At 44.1% G+C, this 17,463-nt stretch overlaps 1 protein-coding gene across 1 annotated transcript in view; it reads right to left on the bottom strand.

Moving 5' to 3' along the window:
• Dhx35 (DEAH-box helicase 35) overlaps positions 1–17,463 on the bottom strand; it is a 71,054-nt gene that overhangs the window by 1,220 nt on the left and 52,371 nt on the right. The window contains exons 16-21 of the mRNA XM_076851851.1: positions 16,722–16,816; positions 15,046–15,123; positions 13,551–13,680; positions 9,960–10,041; positions 8,019–8,090; positions 5,804–5,915 (exon numbers count right to left, since the gene is read on the bottom strand). Of these exons, the coding sequence (XP_076707966.1) occupies positions 5,804–5,915; positions 8,019–8,090; positions 9,960–10,041; positions 13,551–13,680; positions 15,046–15,123; positions 16,722–16,816 (569 nt within the window). The remainder of the gene's footprint in view (positions 1–5,803; positions 5,916–8,018; positions 8,091–9,959; positions 10,042–13,550; positions 13,681–15,045; positions 15,124–16,721; positions 16,817–17,463) is intronic.

Raw genomic sequence — 17,463 nt, 5'->3', positions numbered from 1 at the left:
ATAGTTGGGTTAACTGGACAAGGACACCAGACTCCAACAAAATTCCCAAGTCAGTGACCAAATCCAATCTTCCACCCAGTCCACGCCTTCTCAGGAAATGCTGTGTCCCTCAAAAAAAAGCCTGGAGTGGGAAAGCCCAAGTGACCCATGAAGGAAACAGGACTTCAGGAGGCCACAAGCATCCGGAGCCGGCCCACCAAGACAGAAGCTGGCCCCACAGCACTCCAGAGGCTGCCAGTGAACCGCCTCTCCCTCCGCCCAGCCCCCAGGCAGCACTGAAGCCCATCGCCTGTGTTCAATGGCTGGCCTCAGCAGAGGATGGCCTCAGCTTTCCAAGAGGTTTTTTGAGAATGGTTAATGAAAAGTACCCTCCCTTTAGAAACAAAGGAACGGGCCAATGCAGCCAGCATCTCCACATGCCAGGTGCCTGTGCTCACTGGAGCTAAAGCCATGCCCCCCCCCCACAGGGGGGGGTTACACCAGCTAAGAAGCCAGGCAGGAAACAGACACCTCCTAGTGACAGTATTTTCCCCCAAGAAATGTCACTGTCAGTATACATAACATACGAATCTCACTAACATAATCATGGCTATTAGATAATAGGATTAAAGGATAAAAATATTCTAAGGTAAAACCAAAAGTGATAGAAATCTTGAAATATGCATTTGAGGCAGAGTGAGTAAACATAAGCTTCTAATAAGGGACAGCCACTCACCAACTGAGGGACATCTGATGCTCCATCAATAATCATAATCGAATACCAAGACCCACGCACACAGTGTGAGTTCTTCACGGGGAATTCCCACCCCAACTTCTCAGGGCTCAAACCCCATTTCTCAGCACACACACGGCCTCACGAGAGCAAGTCCCACCACCCCACAGAGAACTGCAGTCCCTGAGCAAATACAGGGTGGAAAGAAGACGCGCACACGGTCAAGTTCAAGGTGAGAAAGGACTGCAGGACGGGAGCCAGAGCCTGGTGAGCAGCAGGACGACAGACTTTCTATCTATTCCTGCCTGAGGAGGACCAGGGAAGGGTCTTCCAAAGGCCAGGTTGGAAGGGTTTTCCCAGATAACAAAGATAACTTTGAGAAACACAAAAACAATTTCCAGATGAGAAGGCAAATCTCTCAACAGGTCACTCTATTCTTGCTGTATTTATCCTCTGACTTCTCTCCTCTCTGTACTTCACCTGATATGACCCTCCAACTAAGGTTAGACACCCACAGCCTTAGTTGAGAATGGAAGATGACGCCATTGTGCTTACAAGGCCATTTTTGGTGCTCATTTCTGGAAGGAATGTTGAGCATAAACAAAGCTGACTCTGAACCATTTCAGGCCTCTTTATAGGGAAGAGTGACAGTCTGAAAAACAAGTGATGTAACGTCACCTAGGGTGCCAGGAACAGAGCATGGACGGTCCGTCGGCTGTATATGGTCTATGTTCACCAAAGAACATCAACAGTCCATGGGCAGTCCCTGGAGATCCTGAGAGTCCTGGGCAAAGCCATCTGCTTTGGAAAACTTAACAGCAGACGCTCCTCTGGACTACTGTTAACCAGGGGGACCTGGGGACCTGGGGACCTGGGGACCTGGGGGCCCTCACTGTACAAGGAGGCTGCTGCACTGGTGGTTTCTAAAGGTCCCAGCCTTTTTAAAAATGCTGATCATGGTGAAAGTGATGGGCTGAAAACCAGGCATTTGAAGAGAAAAAAATAAGTGTGAAAATTTGTGCTTGTCTTCTTCAAACTTCTAGAGCTGTTTGCTCTTTAAACTTTGTGGGGTTGACCTAAAGAAACTGTAATTTTGAGCTGAGAAGGGAAAGTGATGAGGTTAATTCTGCTCTCCAAGAGCCCTGGGAACAACAGCAGGCCTGATCTCCTCCAGGCACCACTTCTAACTGCTTCAGCAGGCCTTTTACAGCGGCTTCTCGCCACTCTAGTTTGCATTGCTAATCACCTCTCTCTGGCTCTGAAGTCTGTTGTTTTCCACAGGAGAGATTGGAAGGAAAAGATTTTCTTTCACTACAGGTTTATTCTTACCAACCCAACAGGGCAGGGACGGCACTCTCTGCATTTCATCAGCCCCTGCAGTTGATCTGGTTTCTGGCTGAAACACCTGTTTAGGATGTGTGAAGAACTGTAGAGGTTTGAATTGTTTTTTGTTTGGATAAGAATTAAATCTTATGTAGATTTGCAAAGGGCAATTTCCCTTGACCTTACAGGGGAGGAGGGATGAGAAGACCCGTCCATTCACAGGGTCACAAACTCAAATGTCTCCAAGAAATGAGCAAATGAATAAACAGGGACGTAGGACTGTGGCATCTACAGCAAGAAGTCACTCTTCAGCCTGACAGCCAGCGTGCAGAATCATAGGCACAGTGTTATACTTTTGTCAAGAGAAAACAGAAACGTATATTTAACATAAAATCTCCCTTAAAAAAAAAAAAAAAGACAGGGTTTCACTGTGTTGCCCAGGCTGGCCTTGAACTCCTGAGCTCAAGTGATCTTGCTGCCTCAGTCTCCTAAGTAGCTGGGACTACAGGCATGTGTCACTGAGACTAGCTTAAACCTCCCACTTTTTAAAGGCAACAATCAATTCAAATTTTGATTGGAAAACACTGTGCAGTCCAGCTCTAACCCTGGTGGAATAAGAGGTTTTGGACTTTCCCTTATGCTGGAAAAACCATAAACCCAGACAAAACATCCGAAGGCAATGCTTCTCAGCACTGGAAAACAAACAGCACAGAGCTATCATGCCTTTGTGTGTTTGCGTGTGTTTGTGTGTGTGTGTTTGTGTGTGTGTAAGAGAGAGAGAGAGAGAGAGAGAGAGAGAGAGAATGCACACACGGTGCTGGTGCTGGAGACTGAACTAGGGCCTGGGTGCATGTTAAGCACATACTTTACTACTGAGCTACAGGCCCATCTGAGGCTGTAATCTTTGAAAAAGGAAACAGGTAAGCTTCATACTCATCCTGAATCTCTTTCTAGGTCTCCAAATCTTGGCCAGAGAAGTAAATTCTAATCAGAAAACAGAGGAAATGGAGACAAGAGTTCAGAACTGTTAAACAGTTAGAATTTGCAGAATAGGGCATCATAAAGGGGGAGCTCCGGAAGTCCACACAAGGCTACCCTGAAGACTTTGGCTGAACATTAAGCAATTCGATTCAATAAATATAAGATTCAATAAGAATGGCAGAGGACAGTTCCTGGGGAGTTAAAAGCAGAAATGGAGATTCTGAAGGCCTGAAAGTGCTGGGTGCGATGGCTCTCTCACCTGGCAGAGCCCTCACTGAATATCCTAGCCATTTAACTGAGACACCAAAAAGGCCATGTCTCAAGCATATGACTAAGACCTACCCTATGAAGACCAAGATCAAGGCTCATCAGAATCAAATGATGTGCCTGTAATTAACTGAGTGCCAGAATAACAGTCAACATTCTATAAGAAAAGGAAACAAAATACAGATTTTACAACATAACATCTATAATATCCAGCCTACAACAAAAATGTACTAGGTACAAGAAGGAGGAAAATGTGGTCAATTATGAGGAAGAACACAAGGACAAAACATGCCAGAAATGACAAGAGATGTTGAATTAGTACACAAGACTTTAAAATAGTTATTATAAATATATTCATCAAAGATTTAAAGGAAAAAATGCATATGATGAACACATGAAGGATCTCAGCAGAGATTATAAAAACAAAACTAAAAAAGAATCAAATGAAAATGCTAGAATGGGAAAATACATATCTGAAATGAAACATTTTCTGCAGGTACTGGACACTGCAAAACCAATCAGTAACCCTGAAGATAGGTCAAGAGCAGCTGTCCAAACTGAAGCACGGAGAAAAGGACCAGAGCCTTGTGAGGTGTAAGACCACATCAAGAGCTCCTGCACAAGCAGCTGTGCTCCAGGACGGAGAGACGCACTGAAGCAGAAAAAAGGAATCACTGTCCCAAATTTCCCAAATACGATTTAAGAAAACCAGCTCAAAGAACCATCACACTCATGAACTCCAAAGTGAGACAAACACAAAGAAAGGTATCTCCCATGTCAAACTGCCAAAAATCAAAGACAAGGACTGGGGATAGAGCTCAAGTGGTAGAGTGCTTGCCTCACATGCACAAGGCCTTGGGTTCAATCCCCAAAACCTCCAAAAAAAAAAAAAAAAGATCAAAGATAAAGCTAGGAAAGAAAAAAGAAAAAAAAAAAAAAACACAACACCTAAAAGCAGGCACTGGGCAGGGGGAGGGGAGGAGAAGACTCGTTACACACAGAGAACAACCGTGAAAACGACTGCTGGCTTCTCAGACGCCGCAAACCAGATGGCAAGGAATAAACTTTAAGATGCTAAAATGAAACAAGCAAACAAAAAGTCTTTCAAACTAGAATTCTACAGAGCAAAAAATACCTTTCAAAAACAAAGATGAAGTGAAGACATTTTCAAATAAATGAATGCTGAGAGAACAGTTCACCGGAGATGTGAACCAAGATACAGTAAAGGAAGCTCTTCAGGCTAAAGGGGAAAGATGCCAGAAAGACACGGGTCCAGCACTGAAATGGCAGATACTTGGGCAACACACAAACATTCGCTTTTTCTTATTAATCTGTTAAAAGACAACTAATTGTTTAAAACAATGACAGTAAAAATTGTGGGGTTTAAATATATGCAGAAATAAAATATAAGACAACAACAGCCCCGAGAATGAGATGGAGAAAATGAAATGTATTGTTATAGACTTCTTACATTAGAAGCTAAGTAGTGTAACCCTAATTCAAGGTCAACTGTGATGAGCTGTGGATGCCTTATTGCAATTCCTAGAGCAACCCTAAAATAATAAATGAATGAATAAGTAAAGAAACAAGAGGTATAAAAGACTACTTAAAGAGGAAAAAAAAGAATACTAAAAGAACCCTTGAAACAGCTAGAATTTGCAGAACAGGGCATGTGCCTGTGAAAGCAGGCAGGAAAAAGAACGAACAAAGAATAAGCTGAACAGACAGAAAAAAAACAGCACGGTGGTGGCTTAAATCTAACCATATTGATAACTGCATTAATAACTAGACACTCCAATTAAAAACACAACGCAGAACAAACAGACTGAGATCTATGAGTCACAGTCAGCCGGAAAGCTTGTGAAATCTGATTTACCTGTCAGTCCTCTAAATATTAACAACCATCCCTCAATGAAAAATCTTGTTAGAAGAATATATGGCTTTTCTTTTTTTAGGGCAATGAATGGACCACTTTTGGCAAAAGTGAAGAAGAAAACAAAACCATAAATCTGCTCAACAATGTTCACTACCCTGCTTGTCCTGTATGGGACCTGCCACGGCAGAAGAGTGAACATGGAGGACTCTACATGGGCCAGGTCTCACCCACCAAATGGTTTAAACTACCTTGGGTTTAAGCCTGCACACCTATTCAAAGTGTCCATGAGGCAATTCTTATTAGAGAATATCTGCGCTACTCCAAATGTAGGTCTCAAGTGTGAGATAACTTCTTTAGGAGCAAAGGGAGAAAAGAAGAGCGGGAGATATGTTTGTTTTGGTTTGGGGTTTTTTCCCTGATGAGGCTGGACGGACTCATTTTTAATTGTACTTCCTTATGAAGCAAATGACGGACATGCTTTCACCCCATTTGGGGGAACAGGGTGATGAAATGGCCTTTCATCCTATGCACCATGGGTGGAGGCAGAGGGGATTAAGGGAACTAAAATGAAAAAGAAATGTGTATTTAACAATATAAACCAGCGCCTATGGGTGGTTTGGGGGACAAGATCTGTTCATTCCTACCGTTCCTTGCTGATAAAAGTGTGGCGCCAGCTCCAACAGCCATGCAGACTCTATGGCAGTCACATCTCTCATGTAGTACTTGGAGGTCTGTATAACTTCATTGTAGATGACCCTGAAACAAGAAAGACATGGAGCATCCTCCCACGTCTCAGGATGGTCAGGAACCACAGTTAGAGATGCTGAGTCCCTTTTCTTAATCATTCACAGGTGTGTACTCCAAACTCCGTGTACAAAAGCACTGAACACCTGCAATGCATACCACTCCTAAGCCCATGGGTCACAGTGTGTACATTTCACAGAGAAGACTCTGAGTCCCACATGATTTCTAGGGCATCTCAGTTACCTGCAAAGGACCTTTCTGGTCCTTTGTATGTTTATATAGCTCTGAACGAAACTTGAGGACATAATTAGACAATATAAGAAATGAAGGCAGATGCCTGATCATGAAAAGGGCAGGGAAATGACTGCAGAGACACAAAGAACTTTCCAGAGTGATGAAAATATTTTGTCTTATTTAGAGTGTGAATTTCGTGGAGGTACACATTTGTCAAAATTCATCTTTCACTGTTCATAAATGATATCTTAATGGGGGAACAAAAAGACTGAATCATCTGAACCAAGAACATAATTTCAAATCACCAGACTTCAGGAGCACATAACTAGTTTCTGAGCTATCTTAAGTGTTGATTCAGGGCATTTCTCAGAACCGTAAATGCCCAGCCACACTCTGCTACCCCTCAGAAAGAGTAAATGAGTCCCAGCTGATGAAAAGGAAGGAGGGGACCCTCTGCAAAGGCCTCAGAGGAGAGGCACCGAGAGGCACAGGTCTGCTCCAGACTGGCTCTATATCCACCACCCTTTCATTTCCAAGGAGCTCCACCTCCGTGTGAAGCTCCTTGAAAATGAAACAGGAAAAAGAAAAACATTTTTCTTTTAAGCAACTCCCAAATTTAAATAACCAAAACTCAGCAGATCTTTATAGGAGATTCACAATTGAGATCTCCAATTTGACCTGTACACCAATGACCATATTTCTAAATCCAGAATTGACCAAGCTGCTCTCCACCTTGAAAGCTTCTAGGTCTGTGCTGGTTACAGGACAGCCTACCCCCTTGATCTAGGTGAGAGCTCAACTTCACCACTGATGTGAAGCACCACTTAAGTAGAGTGCTGGGCCCCCCTCTGTGGTTCTGACTCAGGCGGACTGGACACAGCCTGAGTCTGCACTTCCAGCAAGTTTCCAGGAGATGCTGCTGGTCTAGAGGCCACACTTTGAAAATCACTGGCACAAAGTATCTTTCGCCAGAACTTTCTACCTTCTAATTTTATCTCCTGCCACTTTCCCTCCCTCTCTCCATACATGCACCCCTCCCCTTTCCCCAGGATTCTGTCTTCCAACTGGTTATGGGACCAGTGGTTGTTTTTAAAATTTCCAGTCCATTGTCAATCAATATTTTTGTAAAATACAATATAAATGAATTATTTAAAAACTGAAATTTTAAAAAGACACAAAATATAAGCCCAAATCTATTAGTTTTTAAATTGGGCAGACATAAGCACAACTTGTCAAAATGCTATAAAAATATCCGAATGCCTTCGCCTGACCTCTGCACTCACTTCTTCCTTCCCAGCCAGGGTTGCAGGCTGGCACCACTTCACAGGCCACCCCTGGGGCAGCCGTGGCCAGCCACAGTGATTCCCCATTCCCCAAAGACAGGAAGTTCTTTGATGTTGCCCCAGGTTGCTCACCCTATTTCCTCAGTCTGAATGCCCTGTGGGTCCTTTTTTGCTTGAAAAACTTTGTCTCCGAGTCCAGAGTAAATGTTACCTTGTCCATGAAGTGACTCTCCCTGGCACCTGAAGTGCCCATACTTTATACATCCCTCTAGCAAAGTCCTTCTACAATACAGGAATCAATCTGGGCCTGTCTCCATCAGGACTGGGGCTGGACCCCAAGTCATCTCTGCACAGCTGTGCAGGGCTGGGCATCTGGGCAGTGAGTGACAGTGAACCCCTGTTAAGAGGACGTGAGCAGACACACATCAGTCTGCGCAAAGGGACCTTTGGTAGAGCAGAAGTTCTACACACGACTCGGCATAAGACGCATTCAACAAACACACACAGAGCACCTGTGTTCCAGGGCCTGTCCCAGGACCTGGGGACCTAGAGTTGAACAAGAATCAGGCCCTGCTTCCAAGCAGCAAGAGTGGCTCACCATCGAGGCGGCTTCTCTGCATAGAGGACGGACGCAGGGTGGATGTGCAGCTCGTGATCATCCCGGATAGTCCTTGGAAGACAGAAGAATTTCATCTGAAGCACATTTAAGTATTGACAGCAAGACTTTCCCACAGATGTTTCTAATATTAACAAAAAATGCAGACAAATTCAACTTCACTGAATGAAACAATTCTCTATATCTTTTCTGTGCCCTTCCTTGACCCTCCCCCGCTGCCACCCCAGGAGTCAGAAATAAATCATACAAAAGGAAGAAAAACAACATGTGGCCCCTCCAAAAAGCATTTAGGAATGTGATACTTTGCCTGTGTTTATGCTCTGCGTGTTCTCTTTCAAACAATTTCCTTTGGGCAGAAATAATATTTGATTTCTTCTATAAGCTTTCCTATTTTGCAAAATTAAAGGACATAAGAGGGGGTAAGATGTGTTCAAGCTCGGTATTGAACTATGAGTTTTATTCAATTGAATTAAGAATTATAAGTACCAGATCACAGGAGAACATTTACAGGGTGTCACTGTCCAGAACTTCTCAGGGCACCAGGGACTCTGTTTCATCAGGGGAAGTGCTTCCAACACAGGACTAAGCTCATGGCTGGCACCACAATAAAACCAGTAGCCTGGGGGCTCTGGCTGTCCCAAATGGTGGGAGCTGACCCCACAATGAACTTGGTCTCAAAGGAATAACTGGCTTTAGAACCTCTCACGAAGCTCCTGGTTTTTGTTGTTGTTGTTGTTGTTGTTGTTTTTAAGGGCACTATTACAATGTTTAGAATGCCTGCAGAAATGGCTGATGTGTCTTCAGGAGAGGGAGGGCGAGTAAGCCAATCAAAGTGACAAGTCAAGGACACTCACTGGAGAAGAGCTCAGGCCTCTCCAGGGGGTGATCCCACCTTCCAGCCTCCTGGAAGGACTGCCTCAAACACTGAGGACTCAATATGGGAGGGGCTCAGAATCCCCACAAAGATGGGCCAGGCCAACAGAACACACTAGAGATAACTGTCAGTGCTGCGCTTTAAAGTTCAGCCAGCCACCAGGATGCTGGATGCAGCAGATATTGCTGCCAAAAAACTAAATGCTCACTGAACTCTAGACACTTTAACAGAAGCCTGGTGTTCAGGGAAAGGGACTGGCATTAAGAACAGGATTTCACTATTTTCTCAAGGGGAAAAAAAACTAATGGCAAAATAATATACAGAAGACATCCAAAAAAGAGCTGAGAAAATGAGGAAATGATGACAGCCACACTTTGACAGCCTACAGTGAAGGGAGGAGACTACAATGAGCCACGGCATAGAAGAGGCAGACTAAAGCATCTGCTCCAAGAGCCAGAATGATTTAATTTGGAGAAAAGAAGGCTAAACTGACACTTAAGTTTTTTACTATATCTGAATACAGTGAGGCTGACGTAGGTAGCAATAATCAGCGATTTTCTATGCCTAGAAAATGCGATGGAAGAAAGAGAATGCAGACTGCAGCAGGAGGCACATTTGCCATACTAAGAAACACTTGCAAAGTTCCAAAGACACCAGGTACCGGTGCGTCCCACCGAGCTCTACAGACAAAATGGACTCCCCAACAGTCAAAGTAACTTCTCTAGGAAACACCATCTTTAATGGTTTCCTCCAGTCCCAGCATTCCTTAATGGGAGCCGAGACAGTGCCAGCCTCCAGCATGTAACTGCCGTCCTTCCAAAACAAGAATTACAACATGGGGACAGGTTCCCACTTCCAGAGAGTTGAGGCAATTTGCTTAAAACTATATAACTAACCTCAACTCAGTTTTCGAGGGAGACATGATTTAAATTAAAAAATAATTAACTGCTCTATAATTTCTGCAATCAGCATTTTGTGCATTTTTTTGGGGGAAGGGTCATTTTGAAGATTTCTTCTTTAACAAATGACTTCAGAAAGTATTGTGTTACCTATAAGCTCCGGTAGAATGAAACCTCGCTGCATTTGCAAAGAATCCAGAAACAATGCACCTCAGGACCGGATCAGGATCACCTGCACACAGAGCACCAGATCAGCAACAGATGAGACCCTCACCTGCCCTACATGCCACCTCTTCAGGCCTGTGCCGTGAGGCACGGGACCCAGTCCTCGCCCCACCCCAGGCTGCTGCGAGACACCCTGGCACCATCTGAAGAGGTCCCCACTCCCACAGTGGCTGCTGAGAACAATAATGTAGGACAGCTCCTTGAACTTGGGGCCATTCCACACTTCCAGGCCACAGAGGACTGGATGAAGGCTGGACACCAGACCCTAAGAGAGTTAGTACACAGGCTGGCCAGTTACCTCAGAATTCCTCTGTAGGTCTGCACCTTGTGGGAATGATATTCTTTCCATAAGGCACAAACTGAAATATTATTCTACATCATTTCCGAGGTTATAAGCTATAGTGTACAATTCTTCACAATTTCCAAATATTCCATTTTCATTGGTATTTCTATTGATATAGTAAACATCCCTCATGAATAAAGCTCCATGTTTTAGATGATATCCACAAGATAAACTCCAAATGATTATGCGAAAGAATAGTCTCATTTTTATGGCTTACGACACACCATTTTTCATCAATTTTAAGATTCACTTTTTTTTTTCAACTCACTGGATCAGAATAGCATTTACAACTACAATGGTAGCATGGTTTTCTTTTTTAAAAAAATATTTATTTCTTAGTTGTAATTGGACATAACACCTTTATTGTATTTATTTAGTTTTATGTGCTGCTAAGGATCAAACCCAGGGCCTCACACATGCTAGGCAAGTGCTCTACCGCTGAGCCACAACCCCAGCCCCCCAGTAGCATGGTTTTCTTTCTTTCTGATACATAATGATGGTGGTATTTTAGATCCAATGAAATATAATTGTTGGCAAACAAATTCCCTAAATTCCCTTACAAAGTCATCAACAATATGCAAATATGTCAGTCTCACTGCACTCTTACCAACAATGTTTTGGCAAAAAGGGTTACCTTTGGGGGTGTAGCTCAGTGGTAGGCAGCTTGTGTAGCAAACACAAGGCCTGGGTTCAATCCCTAGCAAACATCCCCCCTCCACACAAAGGTACTTTCTTTTACTTTATATTTATTTGATTGGTAACTATATATTTATTTATGAATTTCATCTTGTCTTTTATTTTTACTTAAATTATCCCCCCCACCCTTACTGGGGACTGAACCCAGGGGCATCTACCACTGAATTTCATCCCAACCCTTTTTTAAAATTTTGAAACCCGGTCTCATTAAGTTTCTGAGATTGGCTCAAACTTGCAGTCCTCCTGCCTCAGATCCCAATTGCTGGGATCACAAGTGTGTGCCACATTACCTGGCCTTGTGAATTTTATATGCTTTTTTCATTTATCAAATGTTTTTATCTTTTATCTCATGACTACTGAAAATATCTTTAATATTTGCTTTTTAATATCTACATGTTTTAAATTTGCCTGTAATTTATTCAGTCTCCATGATCTTCTTTACTGTTCCCAAGTACAGAACTGATTGACCCCAAATCTACATTTCTCACCATCATCTGATCAAAGATTCAGTCCCTTCTCTCTAAATGCCCTTCAGAAATGACCTTTTAAAACATGCGTTCGTCTCAGGGGTGATGTCACTTCCAAAAGATGAAAACTGGCTCTTGGGTGTGAAGGTGGAAAGAATAGCTTAGAAACTACAATGGTTTGTGGCCCTCCAAAGCCAACTCTTCATTGCAAAATTTATTACTCAGCATTTAACTCTTCTTGTTATGAAGAACTTAAATTTAATATAACTTTTTTCCTGAACAGGGGGTTGATAATGAAAAACAGATTAAGATACACAGGTGCGGAAGTAAGGCTGGCATTTTCCTGCCTGGTAACAAGAAGCTAATCAGCTTCTCTCCTAGTAGTTACCCCGAAAAAATGCCTGTTTCTATCAATGACATCAACATGACCACAAGCTCACTGTGTGACCCTCAGCAGGTTACTTTTTGCTCTTAGCCTCATTTCTGTCATCAATAAAGTGAGGATAATAGCAGTACATATTTCACAGGGTTATTGTGAGCATTAAATGAATTAATATATGAAACACTCAGAATAATGAGCAGCCTACTAGAAGCAAGTGAGCAATGTTCACAAGTACCAGTCGGGGTGAGAACATGGCTGAGCGTCCTGCTCGCAGTATCCACAAGGACTGCTGAATAAACCAGCAGGTGCGTCACTCCCTCAAAAGTGTGGGCTTCTGAGCCGAACAGATCAGGCTCCACTGATGACCAACTGCATAACCCTGAACTTCAGTTAATATCTCCCCAGGACTTTCTGAGTCCTGTAAAGCAAGGATATAATCACTTATATCTCACACAGTGGGAGACGAGGTGAGAGAATATCTGTAGAGCCCTTGCCACAGTGTAACCCCCTCTCCTTGATTAACAGAGGATCCTCACTGTCACTGCTAGAGGTCAGGGACTGTCTTATACAGAACTACTTTCTGCCTTACCTTTGGTGACTTCCTATGCTAACCACATAGTACTGGCTTTAATTATGCTTGCATATGAAAATAAAATGTAATTTGTATAGAATAGCCATACATTTCATACACTACAAGCAGTCTTTCTTAGCCAGGAACAGTGGCACATTTCTATAATCCCAGTTCCTGGGGATGGGGTGGCTGAGGCAGGAAGATTACAAGTTTAAGGCCAGCCTGGGCAACTGAGCAAGACCTTATAGCAAAATAACATAAAAAGGGCTGGGGTTGTAGCTGGGTGGTAGAGTGCACACACACAAAAGAAGTATTCATTCTTCCCAAGCATAGTGGCACACACCTGTAATCCCAGAGGCTCAGGAGGCTGAGGCAGGAGGATCAAGAGTTCAAAGCCAGCCTCAGCAACAGCAAGGCTCCAAGCAACTTAATGAGACCCTGTCTCTAAATAAAATGCAAAATGGGGCTGGGGATGTGATTCAGTGGTCAAGTGCCCCTGAGTTCAATTCCCAGTTCCTCCCCCTCCAAAAGTGTTCATTCTTAAAATAACTACATGATTATATTAATTATATGATGTATAACAATGTGAATGTTAATGGTTTCGGGGGGGAGAGGTTACTAGGGAGTGGTTACTAGGGATTGAACCCAGGGATACTTTACCACTTTACATTCCAAGTCCTTTTTACTTTTTATTTTGAGAAGGGTCTCACTAAATTGTTGGGACTGGCGTCAAACCTGCAATCCTCCTGCCTGGGCCTCCCCAGTTGCTGGGACTACAGACAAGCTGCTGTTAATGTGTTGTCATAAACTATACATTTGTTTTTGTGGGAACAACCCTCAGAAATAAAAATGGACCTCCTTGGGGAAGATTAGCAACTTAACACTGAGCTTTTCATGGATGCAGGTAATTTATTAAAAAAACATGAAACCAGTGTCGGGTCCCAACACAGTGCTGCCTCCCACCATGCCAGCAGGGAAGTCTAAGAGTCCAGCTAACAGAGCAAAAAAGGCAAGTCCCCAACTGTCGTAGCTAATGCCCGGGGCAGCTCATTCTCACCTTCACTAGACTTCTTGGGCACCTGAAACTTGACAAGAAGCTTTTTCAACTGTTCTCTCACGGTCGCAGCTCTGACAAGACCCTTGTAATTCAGGAAATGTTCCTGGCACCACTGGGAGTTCTTATTGTGCTACAGAACAAGCCAGACAGAGGGAATGTTAGGAAAGCACAGGAATGCCCACACCCAGGCAGCACTATTTCCTCTTTCACCATTTGCTCATGCAATGAGACAAGATCTTCAGATCATAACTGGCCTTTCCTTTTGTCCCATCTCTCCAAACAGATGCTGACAACCATGTCACATGTGACTGCTCTGTGACCTCAGTCTCCACACTACAGAGCAAACGAGAGCTGAGGGACAAGCAGAGCTACCTGCACCTGTGTGAGACAGAACTATCAGAAAGAACTGCTTCCTGTGTCCTTTGCACGGCAACTTTTCTTTGGCAGGTTTCAGTTTATCATTTTACTAAACAATAGGCAAGTGATATGACACTTATCAATGTAGAAATAATCTGCAATCTATAATTATTTGTCCCTAAAGTATGAATTTTCCGTCCTCAGACTAAACTTTTGATGTGGGGAATGTTTCTCTAAAATTATATTCTAAGCTAGGCAGAAAAGAGTTTTAAATTAAAACAAAAAATTTAATTCATAGAAGATTTTCCAAAAAAGTAACTAAAGAATAAGGCAATGTCCACCTATATTCATATTCTACTGCTAGAAAAAGCTTCATATTGGAGATGGTCCACTGTACTCGTACAAATAAATTTTAAAGTTTTAATTTTTAAGTTTCAATAGTTTTTTTTTTCCTGAAAATCATTCATTAACTGAATGGTCATCCTCAAATCGCTGGTAAATTAAAAATTTGGTTACTTCTCCTCTTCTAAGAAAGTATTTAAGAAATAAATAATAAAAAATGTGAAATATTATTCCCTTTCCTTTATATGAAGTCACTTATTTCATCATTTTCTTCAGCTTTAGGTCATTCTTTTGAACAATTTTTAGAGAGAACTTTAAGCTATATTATTTACTCTTCATTGTATAGAACACCGAAAATAAAACTTAAAAATGCCTATTGCTAAACGGCAGGTAGGATGTGAGGATATACACAGATAGACTTTACCTAAAGGTTTTCTCACGGCAGCTGAGAAGATTCAACCCAAGACTCTAGTTGCTCTCAGCCTCACTCATCTGGCAGAAAATCTAATAGAACTTCCTATCAAATGCTGCCTTCCATGAGAACGGGCAGGAGACTGGGTCTTCACTGCTGTCGCGCACAGCATACTGGGGTGAGGAAAAGCACCAAGCCATCCTGAGCTCTTTCCACCAATACTTTCCAGAACCTCAGGCCAGATGCCAACCCACTGGCAAGAAATCTAACAGGAAAATAGAGGGGACTGTTGGCCACTCCTCTGCACTAATGTCTGGGATCCTTGCTCCTGGGTCACCCCGAGTGGTGGGTGTATGGAGGTCCCCTTGGCGGAGGTCTGCTTACTTTGATAAACGCTTCATACACATTGAGCATGGTGAGGTGATCGCCCTCTTCCACAGCAAATTTTCGGTGCACCCGCATCTGGAAAGAACAAAGCTCCGTTGAGACGCTGCCTCCTGTGGGCCTCCCTACTGGGGGTGACCCTGTGCAACGAGCAGCATGTGGCTGCAGATTCAGAAAGGCCTGGCTCACACCATCCTATCTGTGCCACACCTGAAAGCCCTCAGCTTGGTTATGCACCTTTCTCAGCCTCAATTTCCTTATCTGTAAAATCAAAGAATTAAACCCTTCCATCAAGGTTGCTGTGGGTTAAGATAATTTTCTATAAAGCGCCCGGAATAGGAGGAGGATGCATGTGAGCGTTCTCGTCTCTCTCCTCCTTGGTCCTGCAGGACTCTTCTTTCAGAAACACTCCTCCCAGGCTCCAGGAGGCAGGGGGCGGGCTGCCTGGCTGGCTGGCACATGGCGGACACTCCATAGCCTAGGCCACCACTGATGCACATCCTTTCAGAGCCCATCCCTGAATTCTTTTTGTAAGACCCTGGACAGTGCGATTCGTTCCCCAGGGCAGTATACTAATGTACACCTTAGCTCCAGAACTTCATCTTTGAACCAAATGTCACATAATCACTCACCTTCCTCCCTTTCTCCCCTCCTTCCTCCCATTCATTAAGAGATTTCCATCAAGTACCTACTAGAGGCCGGGCCCTGTGCTAAGCACCTGGAATACAACAGTGAATAAACAGTGGTGAGAAGGACAACAAACGAAGTAAGTGAGCAAAACACGCAGTCTCTGGATGGCAAGAAGTGGCACTAGCCTGCTATCCCGTTTTCCCTTTTTTAAAGTGAGTTTGTCCACCCTGAGGCAGGACTGTCACGTAAGTTCATAAATGGACAAACAACCTGAGAAAAAGGACATTACCATCTGGGCACAAAGGCAGGAAGGGTACAGTAGTGTACAGCCAAACCGCTGTCAGGGAGGGTGAAACAGGTGTCCTCGCTGCACACCAGACTCTCCCCCTGTGCAAGGTGGCTGCTCTCCCCAGGAAGTGGACTCCAAGTGCACCTGAGCGGCCTCCAGGAGACACCTCCCCTTGGCCAGCTGAGTGCAGTCCAGTGCTTTCCCTCCAGCCTTTCCAGGGCTCACTCGCTCAGCACTACTGCCTGTGCCCTAGGCAGGTCTTGGTGGCTTGATTTTAGCTCCACACGCCCACCTGCAGCACCGCCCTGACAGTGCAGCGCCTAGAATCGTCCTGCTTGGCACAGGCACCTGACTGATTATGTCACTAATGTGCCTGCTAAGGATTCTGCCAGAGCAGCCTGGATGACAATTTCCCTTGATGGGAACTAGAAGTCAGCAGTGCAGTGGTGAAGGTCTGGGGCTGCAGACCTTGAAAGCCCACGCCACCAATCCCAGCTGTGCAACCATGAAGGAGTTACCTAACCTTTCTGTGTCTGTATCTTTGAAAGATGATAATAATATCCACCACCGAGGTTTATGGTGAAAATAAAATGAGACTGTGCACATAAAATGTTTAAGCACAATGTCAGGCACACTCAAAATGTGAGCCAGCATCCTCGGCACAGCTCCGTCTTCAGCAGCTTCTGAGTGAGTTTTAACAACAAACACGCCTAGTGAATGAGAATAAGGCGAACAGTGCAGGGGACGTTGGACTTACTGCCTGAGACTTCTGGTTTGAGGGGATCACAAAGACATTCTGGATCTGCATCATGGCTGCAATGCTTAGAATTTCCTGAGAACAGCCAAAATTTCCTGTAAGACAAAAAGCACGTTTGATTGCGAACATCTAATGTGTCCACAAGGCATAAGATACATTTTTCCATACATACTGTAAAATGAGACAATATGTTATATGGTCTAATTTTCTAAGTATAAACATGTACATACAAACTTAAATACTTCACCCTGCCAAGTGGAATGAGGCCCAGCCTCCAGAGATGCTTAGAAAAAATCTGCTCTGCTACTCTGCAGCTGTGACAGTGAGTGAAGGCTTTGCCATCCATCAAGGTGGGTCCAGACTGGCCCTATCACGAAGGGCGGTCAGCTCTATACTCGCTCCTTGCTCTCTTACTCGGACACCTGGAAACCTGGCTTCAGCCCGGGGGCCAGGGGGACTGCAGGTGTGGGCTGCAGCCCTCGTGCTGCTTCTCTGCTCCTAGGCCCTTCTGTAAGGTGGTGGCCTCTCAGAAGTGCTCGCAAGGGCTCATCTCACCTGGGAAGCCCAAGGCAAAACTAGACCAGGACAGCACTCTGGCCTACTCTGTGGCTCCTGGAACAGAATCTGCAGCAACCAACCCTCTAGGGTACTAGACAGACCAAACCACACTGCCCGCCCCACCTGCCCGCAGCTTCCCACCTGATGTACACAACGCCAGGCTTAGAACCTGCTTCTGTATAAG

The sequence above is a fragment of the Callospermophilus lateralis genome, chromosome 3, assembly GCF_048772815.1.
Source record: "Callospermophilus lateralis isolate mCalLat2 chromosome 3, mCalLat2.hap1, whole genome shotgun sequence".
Taxonomy (NCBI): Eukaryota; Metazoa; Chordata; class Mammalia; order Rodentia; family Sciuridae; genus Callospermophilus; species Callospermophilus lateralis.
The sequence above is the reverse complement of the archived record's forward strand: the minus strand, read 5'-3'. Positions and strand labels throughout refer to the sequence as shown.